General features: G+C 41.8%; 1 protein-coding gene across 2 annotated transcripts in view; it reads left to right on the forward strand.

Moving 5' to 3' along the window:
* Srpx2 (sushi repeat containing protein X-linked 2) overlaps nucleotides 1–13025 on the forward strand; it is a 23261-nt gene extending 10236 nt beyond the window's left edge. The window contains exons 4-11 of one of the 2 annotated variants that reach the window (XM_031376221.1): nucleotides 5048–5239; nucleotides 7278–7454; nucleotides 7723–7849; nucleotides 8562–8683; nucleotides 9993–10172; nucleotides 10477–10610; nucleotides 11592–11713; nucleotides 12713–13025. In XM_031376221.1, coding sequence (XP_031232081.1) covers nucleotides 5048–5239; nucleotides 7278–7454; nucleotides 7723–7849; nucleotides 8562–8683; nucleotides 9993–10172; nucleotides 10477–10610; nucleotides 11592–11713; nucleotides 12713–12893 — 1235 coding nt within the window. In that variant the 3' untranslated portion in view covers nucleotides 12894–13025. The remainder of the gene's footprint in view (nucleotides 1–5047; nucleotides 5240–7277; nucleotides 7455–7722; nucleotides 7850–8561; nucleotides 8684–9992; nucleotides 10173–10476; nucleotides 10611–11591; nucleotides 11714–12712) is intronic. The other variant, XM_031376222.1, reaches the window with a different exon arrangement.

Consider the following 13025-nt stretch of genomic DNA (forward strand, 5'->3'; position numbering starts at 1 on the left):
TAAAAAAAAAAAAAAACACCAAATGTAAAAGGTATTTCGTGATGTGGGGTTGTGAATTGAGCTCAGGGACTCATGCAGATTTTCTACCACCCAGCCATACCTCTCATCCCAGAAGTACTCTTGAAGGGTCTGGCGTTCTCATTATTACCCCTTACCTGCATCACTGGTTATTTTTTAAATGATCAAAAAGCCCTTCAAAAGCCTCTATATCACACAATAGCATTTGCCTTGGTGTCGTATGTCTTTGGAACTTGGTCTCCAGGCCTAAAATAAACTAAACAAGATTATCAATGATGCATGGAAAGGAGTGGCCAGGAAAAGTACAACCTGAGGTCCTGGCCTCCCTTGTAATCTCTTTTGTGCCTCGTAACCATTGTCTCTGCAACTGTGCCATTTAAAAACTTCCTGCAGTTTAGAGGTGATAGCTCCAAATGGAAGTACTAGAAATAGATGCCATAGTGTATTGATGCTTAAAGGCAGGTGAGACAGTGGCTCCAACCATGACACTGATTTAAAGAGCACCATTCTGGAGAGTGGGCATTGCTGTGGGTGATTCTATTTGCTTCTCACCACAGCCACATGGGGCTGCTTTATTATCTCCCATTTTACAGACCGGACAACTAAGCTCAGGGAAAGCTTACAATGGCAGAATGGGCATTTAAAGTGAGGTCTGCCTGACCACAGAGCCATGCTTATCCCATGTCTTTCATTAAAAATTGAATTAATTGTTTTTTAAGATATAACAAGGAAAAGGAACACTTTCCCCTATTTTAGGGAAAACTGTCTACATAGGTTGATATTGTCTTCACAAACCTTCTGCCATTCTCTTATCAAGAAACCTGCCTGGAGTCAGAAACCTTATTCTGGAGGTAGAGCCTTAGTCTGCTGGGTGGCTAAGCAGCTGCCCCACAGCTTGTCTCAGTCCTGAGCAAACTAGTAACTGCCTGGGTTACCTTGGGTTTACCACAGGGAAGGTCTTTTCCTAGTTGCTAGACTTTCTTGTCCTTGTATGCCCTAAAAATGAGAGCCCTTCTAGTTTGTTAATGCCAGACAAGCTACTATCATGTGCCACTCATAATACCAAGTGTTCTATAAATGTTATTCCATTTAAATAAAGTGCACACTTGCTATGTTGTAATATGCAAAGATTTCAGAAACACATTATTCACTTCAAAAATTGTAGTTAGAACTGTGCCCATAGATCAGTGATAGAGCATTTGCCCAGCATGCATAAAGTCCTGGGTTTGATACCAAGAACCATAAAATGTAAAGCCGTGGTGGGAATAGTGAACACAATATGCTTGCACATGTGTCAAAAAAAAAAATGAAAAGTAAGATGCTATGCAAGGGTTTGCATTGTATCTATAAACAAACTGTTACCATGCGCCCTATGGAAGGGAAATAATGAGCATAGGCATATGAGAAGGACCGAGAGGAGACTTTTTACTATATAGCTAATTGAACTTTGATTTCATGAAACATGTGGCTGGATTAATAGATACTTCAAAATGGCAGCTGCAATGGCAGGTTTTATACTTAGAATAACCCACTTTAAGAACAGACAAAGCTCAGATTCCATCCTGCCCCTGCCCCTGCCCCTGCCCCTGCCCCTGCCCCTGCCCCTGCCCCTTACTTCTCAAGGAACTCTGGGAAAGTCACTTCTTCATCTATAAGGATGAAGACTGCATACCTCACAGGGCTTAAGAGAACTATATGAGATGGACAGGAAAATGGAAGAACGATGCGTAAACACAGGACTCAATATGATTACATGTCCCAGCAGACATTTCACCATGCAGCATTTAGCCATAGTCTTAGTTTCAGTTGCAGTTTTTATGTCCAGTTGTTCAGCCAGTTATGCCTCTCTTGAACTATATTGTCACTTCTTTTGTATTTCTTCCTTTTAACCACATCATTGGCATGGAAAGTATGGTCTGTCATATGCCTCACTGACTTGCACATAACGTATCTATCATCATCCTTGTTCTACCAGTCCAGTAGCCCTACCCAGAAAGGAAATCAGGTCATTCTGGAATAACCTGTTCTTGAGTGCTCCTGCTGGCTCACAAGCCTCACCTTGAAATGTTCTAGCACGCTGTGCTCTCTCAGTCGCATCAGTGGCACCAGGCTATAGTACCTAGAGACTACCTTCTCCCTTATTTGAAAAAATGAGTTTGTGGTTTTGCCCCTTTTCTGTTTTCTAGCATTCTGTCCTTATGGCACATCTGGGCTAGCAATTAAACAGAATTCCTACAAGTATATATTGTGTGTGGAACGAATCCCTCCCTACCTCTGTACCCTCCCATTTCTCACCCCTTGCTGCTTCCGTTGGTCCCCTTTGATCCCCTTAGATAGTTCCATTTGTACCTGCATGCCATAATTCTTTACATCTGCATAAAGTCTAGGAACCACAAATATGAAATAAAATGTATTTGTCTTTCTGAGACCAGGCCAGCAAGCTTGAACTTATTTACAGTAGCTGGGCTTCTATCACTCTCTTTGTATTGATTCTGAGCTTTGTATCTCTGGCTTCCATTCTTGTTTCCTCTACCAGTTTCAATCTGGTTTGTCTCCATTTTCCTTGACAGGATATAGGAGACAAAAAAGAACAGATGTGTTTTTGAGATCCCAGGCTCCCGTGTAAGTCTTTGTGATATGTGTTATGGCTTTGTAATTATCAGCTCCGCACAAATCTAGCACTTAAGCAACATTGTGTAATCCGGAAATGGTGTCTCCAGATGGCAGCCCCACCACTGCCACTGACTTAAACTAATAGGGGGAAGCCCAAAGCACCGTTTGGTTGGAGAATAGTTTTTGCTCTGTCATCTATCTTTATTCTCTAGATGCATGCAAACAGAGGCCCTAGCCTTTCATTGTTCCTTGATCTCCTGTTGTAATGTGCTTTGAGTAAAAGTTCCCCATATCCTTGTCCCTCTGATTTGAAAATCAAACAAGCTTATATGGTCCTTTTTGCCTTCCAAATTTTGGCAAACAGATGTGTGCCATGCTGTGTGGGTGAACTTGTGCAGGCCACCATCCAGTTGTTTGTGTCCCTCTAAACTCTGAACCATATGGAATGAGGTATACGGGTATACACCTGTAATCCCAGCACTCAGGAGATTAAAGCAAGGGATCATGAGTTTGAGGCCAGCATGGACTGCATAGTAGGCTGTATCTCAAAATATAAACAAGAACATGGAACCAGGGAAGAAGCAGCTATTTTGTAATGAGTAAAGCATCTTTATGATAGAACCATCCTGTGAACTTGTGTGTTCGATACTGAACTGGGAGTAGACTTTCAGTCCTCTGCAGTCTGCTTTAAGGTCACGATCCTGTTCTCTCTCTAATGTGTATCTTCCATGTTTTGTAAATTTGCATACAGCAGAATGCGCTTTCTGATGTACAGTTCCATGAGTTTTGACCAATACATTGAGTAAGATAACTAGCACCAGAGAACAAAAACAGTTTTATCTCCTCAGAAACCATGCTGTCATGTTGCACTTCCCCTCTGTCTTTACCTCTGACATGGAGCTGTACTCTATGCCTATGGTATTGCCTGTGTATTTGTCATATAATGGAATCTTGTTTCTCTAGCTTCCCAAAATACAATTAGAATTCATCTGTGTTGTCACCTGTATCAGCACATTATTCTTATACAACTTTATACAGAAATAAAACCCATTAGCTATGCTGTTCACACACAGAACCAGTTTTTGACAATTACAAATAGAGGTACTTCGAACATCTGGGTGCAAGACTGTGTGTGAACTCAGGTCTTTATTTCCATTGAGTAAATACCTTGAAACGAAGTCGCAAGGTCAACTTTCTTTACAAAGAAAATATATAACTTCTCGATAAACTACTATTTTCCAGTGTGCCATTGTTTATCTATTTCCCCAAGCAATTTGTAGTTCTGGTTTCTCTCCATGTTCTTTAGCACTTTGTATTATCATTCCATACATTAGACATCCTAAGGGGTTTATTAATGATATTGCCCTAAGGTTTTATTTTGCATTTCTTTAGTGACTAATGGTGCAGAACATCTTTTCATATGTTTATTAATCATTCATAGATCCTCTTTAATAACATGTCTCTTTGTGTCTTTTGTCCACATCTTTACTGTTGAGTTTTGAAAATTCTTTCTATATTCTGTATTCTATTAACTAGTCTTTTGTTGTGGATGTGATATATGGTTTGCAAATATTTTCTCCCAGATTTTGCATTTTTCTTGACCTTATTCATAGAGCAAAAGTTTTTCCCTTGAAAAGTTCCAGTTTATTGATTTTCTTTAATAATTTATGCTTTTGGATCATTTCTAAGACTTCTTTGCTTATTTTTGAATCCCAGATTTTCTAATTTTCCATAAGCTCTGTTCTGTTTGTTTTCAATGCAAATCTAACATCAATTTTGACGAAAAATTTTCGAGTAAGGTGTGAGATTTAGGTTCTAGTTCTCTTCCTCCCCTGTCTCCATTTTTGCACCTGAAACTCCAATTTCTCTAGTGTCAATTGTTGTGAAAGGCTGTCTTTTCACCATTGAATTGTTTTTGCACCTTTGTCCAAAATCATGTTGACCTACTTAAGCCTGTTTCTGGCTTTTCTATTCTATTCCAATGAGTTCTGTGTCTTCCCTTTTGAAACTACCACACTGTTTTGCTGTTGATGTTGTTTTGTTTTGTTTTGTTTTAGTTTACTTTTTAGGCTGTGTTTCCATTACATTTTTCCCTTCACTTTCCATAAATTTATGGCTTCTTAATTCATCCATTGTTATTGTATGCGTGTATGCATTTGTATGCATACACACATGGGTGCTCGTGTGCATGCATGCATGCATACACACACATTCCTAAATATAAGTCTGTTGAGTCCATGTTACTTGTATGCATGTTTTCAGGGCTGGCCATTAAGGCACTGGACAACAAATCAGTGTAACTCTTCCCTGAGGAGGGCCACCTCTCCTACTCCCAGCTTTACCGAGTTGCCTACAGTTACTATTTGTGTAAAGTTGATTACTGTACTTTTAGCTTACTTTTCTTCTGCTACTACAGTCCCCCGATGGTGTTACACATTGAACATCCAGGATGGAGAAAGCACATGCTACTCACCAAGGGGAGGAAATTATCACAGTAGCCTAGGCACGCGTTGTGAGCTCTCCTGTGACCGGGGCTTTCGACTGATTGGACGGAAGTCGGTGCAATGTTTGCCAAGCCGGCGTTGGTCTGGAACTGCCTACTGCAGGCGTAAGTTGAATGTGAGCATATATGGATATGTGTATGAGAGAGAAGTTAGCCTGCTCGCCATGGACGATATATGGCCTGGGAGTTTTACACTGTGAAAGTTAGGAACTTTCCATAGGCCTCCAACAGAGTCTTTTCTCTTCCTGACATTGTGGTTTCTTTTTCTCTGTATGTGGTGGTTACTATCCAAGTAATGTGGATATTTAAGTCCTAGCCAGCCACTCTGACTCACAGAACCCAGAAATGTGTGTGGGAGGACAAGACTTGGCCATGAGGAATTAACTGATCTAGGCCTGGGCCACTTCTTGGGGCTTTCAAGGATGTGTTCCAGACTCCTTCCCACTTGTGGTCAGGTGTCATTAATCTTCCTAGCCTACAACCTTAGAGGTCTTGCCAGTAAAGTTGATGAGACATCTGCTAGTCTTCATTCTCTTCTTAAAGTAAAAAGAAATGCCAATAGTATGATGTGGGGATACAAATACACACATATCTTGAATTCTACCTCACTTCATCTCCCAAACCCCTACTTCTTATTCAGACTCTTCAGCCTTTTGGCAGCAAAAGGCTTTCCATGTGTGGTCACCAAATACCATGTGAAGGACATCCATGTGCACAGGATGCTGCAGGATCTCACTCAGCTCCTCAACTACCTTTAGGTTGCTCATAGGCTAAGGGGATAGAAACTTAAAGGTGTGCACAGCATATGTGCTGAGAATTCAGAGATAAATAAGCTTGGTGAAAAAAATAAAAAGAAGCTATGGAGGAGAGAAAAAGGTGGGTGACCAAAGAGAAGCCACTGCAGCAACCCTTCAAGCCATGATGACTGAGCTGTGTTAGGACTTAAACCTCATCCTTTCCAAAGTGAATTTGAATTGAACTGACAAAAAAAAAGATATAAAGCTATGAATCATAAGCATCAAAGTAGTCAAAAGCATAGAGATGCAGCCATTTCCATAAGGTGGCTATTACAGTTGAGTCCTGCCTTTAGCTAGGACCTTCCTCATAATTGAATCTATTGCTTTCACTGTCCCATAATACTGAGGAAATGGATTGATCTGAGTTCACCTAGCTTTCTCATTGGCTCTGGTTTCAAAGGGGTCATTTTGGAGTGTGTATGTGTGTTTGTGTGGTGTGTGTGTGTGTGTGTGTGTGTGTTTAACATAACCAATGCAGTGAGAAAGAAAAACCATCAGCTCAGCATCAAGTTTCATTTAGTTAAGCAGAAACATAAACAGAGCCTCTACAAAATTTTTCTGAAAAGTCCTACCATTCAAACTCTGTAAGACTTAGACAAGCTAAAGAAATGTGTATGGCTTACTTCTCTCGAATGTCAGTTATCCAAAACAAGACTAATGATAGGCTCACAACTATATGCTAACAGTCTTGAAAGCACATATTCCACTTTTATTAAATTTCACCATGCCCTCCAGACAGTGGCCTGACTTGAGTGGACCGAAAGGCAGCTGACTGTGGCATCTAAGTGAGCCTTGGCTTAACATTGTATACAGCCAAGGAACTTTGAACATGCTTTGGGGCATATACCAATTGAAGAAGACCCAGCATCTAAGGAGCAAGAAACAAAAATTAACCATTACTGAGGCTTCCCTTAAATTATCCTATGAGGTAAATGTCATTTGTTGATTAAAAATAAAAACAGTAAGACTCGGAGAAATAAGGCATTGTCTCTAAGTCAGAGAGCAAGAGGTGAAGGTAGGATGCAAACTGAGGTCTTATTTTCATAATCATGCACTTAGACAACTGATTTACTTTTTTAGACCCCACTCTCCATCCCACTCAGATTGCTCTTTTACTTTGTAATGCGAAAAAAAATAAAAAAAGACAATTTGAGGGAAAGGCATTTTCATAAAAAATGTTAAGAGCAGGCTAGATGAGATTTCTATATTCTCTGTTGAATGTAACAACTGCCCCCAACCCCCAACACACACACACACACACACACACACACACTGTGGTAGACACTCATGCCTCCCTTCTAGATAGTCCTATAGGGTGCTGAACTTGCTGTTTGGTTCTCTCTTAGAGATGAGGTGCCATGCACTGCCATTCATCACTAGTGGCACCTACACCTGCACCAATGGAATGCTGCTTGACTCCCGTTGTGACTATAGCTGTTCTAGTGGCTACCACCTAGAAGGCGATCGCAGCCGCATCTGCATGGAAGATGGGCGATGGAGTGGAGGCGAGCCTGTATGTGTAGGTAAATGCTGGTAGCTCCAGTTATTCTGTTACAAAGGTTATCTGGCATTATGTTCACAGAAGATGTGGAATTCTAATCACAGAACTATTTTTCACTATGACAATACAAAGTGGGCATAGCATTATTGCCTAGAGAGCCAGGCTCCTTTCCCCTTTTTCCTAGATAAAGGTGAACTTTTGTTTTTTACCTACCCAGTGGTGTATAATATTGCTTCCATGAGGGACGGCAGAGGACCTATAAATCTACATTTATATTTTGACATTGGCAGACATAGATCCACCCAAGATCCGTTGTCCTCACTCTCGTGAGAAAATGGCAGAGCCAGAGAAATTAACTGCTCGAGTCTACTGGGACCCACCCTTAGTGAAAGATTCTGCTGATGGTACCATCACCAGGTGAGCTTGAGTCATGCATGCCTCTTGTGTCCCCAGTAGATTCTCCCAGTTCCCCAGTGTGGTTCTGTTGTCCACTTCTTCCCTCTGAGTGTCCAGGCACACCAAGCAGGGAATGATGGAGCAAAGCTCTGAAAGGGTGGGTCAGCAGGATCCTGGTCCAGCAGTGAATTACAGGGAGGAGAAGGTCTTCTCAGAGGATTTCAGTGTTACAGTTCTTTTAGACAACATTGAGTGAAACAGCTCTCTTAGTATTCAAGGGAACAGTTTGTATTCTTTATTTGGGGTGAACAAGAACTATATAAATCTTGAAAAGTGGGAAAGGGTTCTTCTTAGGGTGAAAGCTTATTGGCTGAGGCTTAAGGTTCTGGGATACCTCATTTCCATGGGGACACAATCCAGGAAGTTGAGCCTGAAACTTCACCAAGGATTAAGTGACATTTCTCAGTTAGAGTATGGGGGCTGGACTCCTGAGATAAGGTAGAGAAGAGGAAGCCCTGCTGGGAAAGTGAGTTCTCCATTTTGCATGGAGCTCAGTGGAGCTATCTAGACATGGTAGACTATGACCTTTAAATAGCAGGATCTTCCAACACCCCACTGTGCTCACATGATCCAACAATACAGGCTGAGTCTGAAGAAAAGATGTGCCTCAGATCTCAATTCTAACTATCTTTCCCTTAGTTGTTCAGTAACTTCTTCGCCCTGTCTCATGCAGGGTGACACTTCGAGGTCCAGAGCCTGGTTCTCACTTCCCTGAAGGAGAGCATGTGATTCGTTACACTGCCTATGACCGAGCCTACAACAGGGCCAGCTGCAAGTTCATTGTAAAAGTACAAGGTCAGAAGAAAAAAAAAAGTTCTTCATTGTATACACTGTTCAAATTCCTGCTCTACCCTGACCTTCAGAAACCCATGACAGTTTCCCTCTTTTTTTTATATTGGGGAAAAATCAACTTCATCAAACAGACTTATTAAGAAAACCTACACTACATTGGCATAAAATTATTCTAGAAAACTTGATTCTCCAACAAGACTTTATCGTCCTTCTAAATCTATATACAATTCACAAATAGTCTACATCCGTTTCTTTTCTTAGTATTCAAAATGATCAAATCTAATCAGTTGTTGCTGCATCTATCTACTGAAATGATAACATTGGTGGCCTGCTGGCCCCCCTCCTCTATGCTTCTGGTTACACACTTTCACTTCGTTTTTTGTTTTGTTTTGGTTTGGTTTGGTTTTTGTTTTTGCCACTTTAAAATAACTCATGATTATAACTAGACATTTGAAAAAAAATAACCAGGTAGAATAGCACATGCTTGTAATTCCAGCAGGTGAAGCAGAAAGAGAAAAGCAAGCTCAAGGTTAGCCTGGGCTAAGTAGCAGGATGCTATCTCAAAACTAAAATTAAAGCAACACATAAACAGAATAATTTATTACACCCATCTTCCAGGGCTCTTTGTTGTAACATCTTAGTATTCTCCTTCTAGTCTTTTCTATATACATACTTACAATGTATAATTTAAGCTCACTCTTTCTACTTTTCATTAAAACACAAGGAATAATTTTTAAGTACAACCTAGTAATTCTGTTCTAAATCTGTATCATGATTGGTTTAAACAGTCTCTCAATCATGGACTCGTCCAACGTATACACTATTAAATGTAGGTCTGACCAAGTATGGTGGCACATACCTGTAAGATTAGCACTTGGGAAGCTAAGGCAGATAGTGAGTTTAGGGCCTCTCCCCTCTCCACCCCCCCAGAGAATCCTTCTCAGCCTGTGCTGTATTGATTGTGAGATCAGGCCTCAAAAGAAAGAAAAGTCATTCTGCAAGTTGGTCATATTTACACTGGTTATCTATAAAAGTGTACAAACATAGATGGCAATATTCTCTTTTATGCATTTACAGTCATCTATGTGTGTGTGTGTGTGTGTGTTCATAAAGACTAGGAATTTGGGTTTGCATGTCAAATTTAATTCCTTAGTGAATAAAATTGTATCACCTTCTAGCTACTGAAAACACAGAAAATCTATTCATTTGAATCATCTCAAGCCTCTTGTCCTAGACAGCCTGGAGTGGGCCCTTTAGCCCTTCCTGACTATGAGAGATATCATAATCCCTAACTTGACCTTTTCCCCGGCAGTAAGACGATGTCCCACTCTGAAACCACCACAGCACGGCTACCTCACCTGCAGCTCAGCGGGGGACAACTATGGTGCCATCTGTGAATACCACTGTGATGGTGGTTATGAACGCCAGGGGACCCCATCCCGAGTCTGCCAGTCAAGTCGACAGTGGTCAGGATCACCACCTGTCTGTACTCGTGAGTGAAACTAGGAAAGGAGTGACTATGCTTGTGGCTCAGGGGCACTCTGAAAGAATTCCTTCCATTGCCTAGGGGTCAAGTATCAATGCATGCGGTATGAGAATAGAGATTCTGACATAGCTCTATTTTAAGGGCCAACATTCCCCAAAAGAATACTTATACCTCAAAAAGAAGAGTATAAAATAGTCAGGTTTCCTTCAAGAATTCACCTCAGAGAAGGGAGGGCAAGGATGTACAAGACTGGAATGCCTTTAGGGGTGAAGAAGGGCATGTTCTGACTGACCATCTGCTTCTGTCCTAGCTATGAAGATTAATGTCAATGTTAACTCAGCTGCTGGCCTCCTGGATCAGTTCTATGACAAACAGAGACTCCTCATAGTTTCCGCTCCTGATCCCTCCAATCGATACTACAAAATGCAGATCTCTATGCTGCAGGTGAGACCTACTGGCTTAGTAAAAAGTTTACTCTGCGCAACACAAAACCTACATATTCCTACTTTTTTGTGGATCGTATTTGATTCATTTTAATCATTATGTATATCAGTCACATTTTAAAAAGGGTATTTTGTGGAAAAGTTAGGAAGTATGGCATGCATGGAAAAGTCAGTAAGTATGGCATTGGAGATGAATCTTGCAAGGAACTGGGTGTGGGCTGGGAATGGAATGTAGAGAGGCTTGTAAAACAGCTGTGGTCAAATGTAAATATTAAGAATAACCTACATGTGTGTTTCCAAGGAATTTCACTTGTACAATAAGTGCTGGGTAAGTACCACATAAGGATTGGCATGCTTCTTACACATATACAACTAATTCTCACAACAACCCCAACGATGTATGTACTATTTTTTTGCCCCACTGAAGACTTGAGGGAACTGAAACAGATAGATTCAGTGAGTGGCCAAGATCTCTAGCTAGTAAGTGGTAGAGCTGGGACTGAATCCAAGCTATCTAGCTCCAGGTCAATGCTGCCTGTCACTATCAGTACCAAAGTGCCATGATACTGCAAAGAAAAGCAAGGAAGTTGTATGGTGATTTCACCTGATAAGTGGGAGAGAGAGATAAGGAAGGTAGGTAAAAGATTGATTAAAAAAAAAAAAAAAAACAGACTAGGCGGCTGTCAAGAATTTTTTTCTCTTTTCTATTCCATGTTGTACAATGTGTTTCAGACAGTTAAGTAGAATAAAGGAAACACTTTTGGGAAGCCAGTACTTCAGGAGTGAGAGGGAAGAGGTTGTACAGACCTCCTAGTATTGCGATCACTTGATAATGAGATTGTAGGATCATTGCAGAAACCCTTCCTTTCCCATGTTGCCTTAATGGAGTCGGGGTGTGTGTGTGGGGGGGGAAGTTTAGCCAAGCAGTCTAAGAATGTAAATACAAAAGGCTATTCTATTTAATGTTCTCTTTCTCTCCCAGCAATCCACCTGTGGACTGGACCTGCGGCATGTGACCATTATTGAATTGGTAGGACAGCCACCTCAGGAGGTGGGGCGCATCCGGGAGCAACAACTATCAGCAGGCATCATTGAGGAGCTCAGGTGCGGGCTGTGAGGTTGCAGGGCAGGGATAAGCAAGAAGCTGATAGAGGACAATAGCAACCAAGAGCAGGCCTGAGCTGGCAGGCGTGAATTAGTGTCTTGGAGGCATTTCTTGTGGTTGAACTCTTATAGCTAAATAAGGACAGTGATTCTCAGTTCTAAAGGAACTAAACAGAGCCTTAAAATGCACGTAGCCAGGCTCTACCTCAAAGCACAGATCTGGGCTTTCATAAAGGCACCTCAGGTGACTTTGAAGAGCCACAACTGAGAGAGACAAAGGATTCCATGCCAGACTAGAATCACTAGGAAGCTTCTCATCTCGTTGCCTATGAGTTCCTCTGTTTACTTCCAGTCTCCAAAGGAGAAAAGGCATCTTTGGTCACTGAAATCTGAACCATATCTATCTGTCCCTCATGAAAGAGAAGGTTATAGGTAACAGGTGGTAGAAGTTGACTTGTCTCTTTATCTATCCGTAATCAGCCTTATAGCCCTCCCCCCCATTTATGCTCAGGTCCAATAAGGGCATCAGTGTTCTCTGAGAAATAATACCTACCTCTAGGATTCAGTTTCAGTGGGGACGGAACAATTCAGGGCAGTTAAAGAGACTAGGAAATACTGAGGACGGAGACTTGCAACTACTGATGAAAGAGTTAAGCAGGATTTGCTAATCAACCTGAGAGCTCCTAAGCTTGATGTGCCTGCAAGTCATAGGTTCTCCAGTTACATGCCTCCTGGAGCTTCTCCATGCAGGCTGCATGCAGTGTGCAATATTCTTGCTTCAAGTGGCAAAACACAAAAATGCCAGGCTAGGCTTAGGAGGGAAAACTAGACATGAAAGGCTCCCAGGACTAGCAATGCAGCAGAAAATAAGCAAAAAAGGATGTGAGATGGGGGTGGCAGAGGTGGAACAAGGAGGTCCAGAACTATAAAAGAGCAGAGTAGTCCAGTCTTGTGGGACTTGGATCAAAGTCTCACTGCTCTCTGAACTACTCTGTCTAGGCAATTCCAGCGCCTTACTCGTTCCTACTTCAACATGGTGTTGATTGACAAGCAGGGTATTGATCGAGAACGCTACATGGAACCTGTCACCCCTGAGGAAATCTTCACATTCATTGATGACTATTTGCTGAGCAACCAGGAGCTGGCACGGAGAGTGGAGCAGAGGGACGTGTGCGAGTGACCTTGAGCCAGGGTGTGGCTGAAGCAACTGTCCTAGAAAGCTTAAACTGAGGAGGAAATGCCCACCCCCACCCCCACCCCCACCCCCGCACTGTTGGAAGCAGCCCTCGGTTGGGGGTGAGGTTTGCCAAAT

Source organism: Mastomys coucha, chromosome X, assembly GCF_008632895.1.
Source record: "Mastomys coucha isolate ucsf_1 chromosome X, UCSF_Mcou_1, whole genome shotgun sequence".
NCBI lineage: Eukaryota > Metazoa > Chordata > Mammalia > Rodentia > Muridae > Mastomys > Mastomys coucha.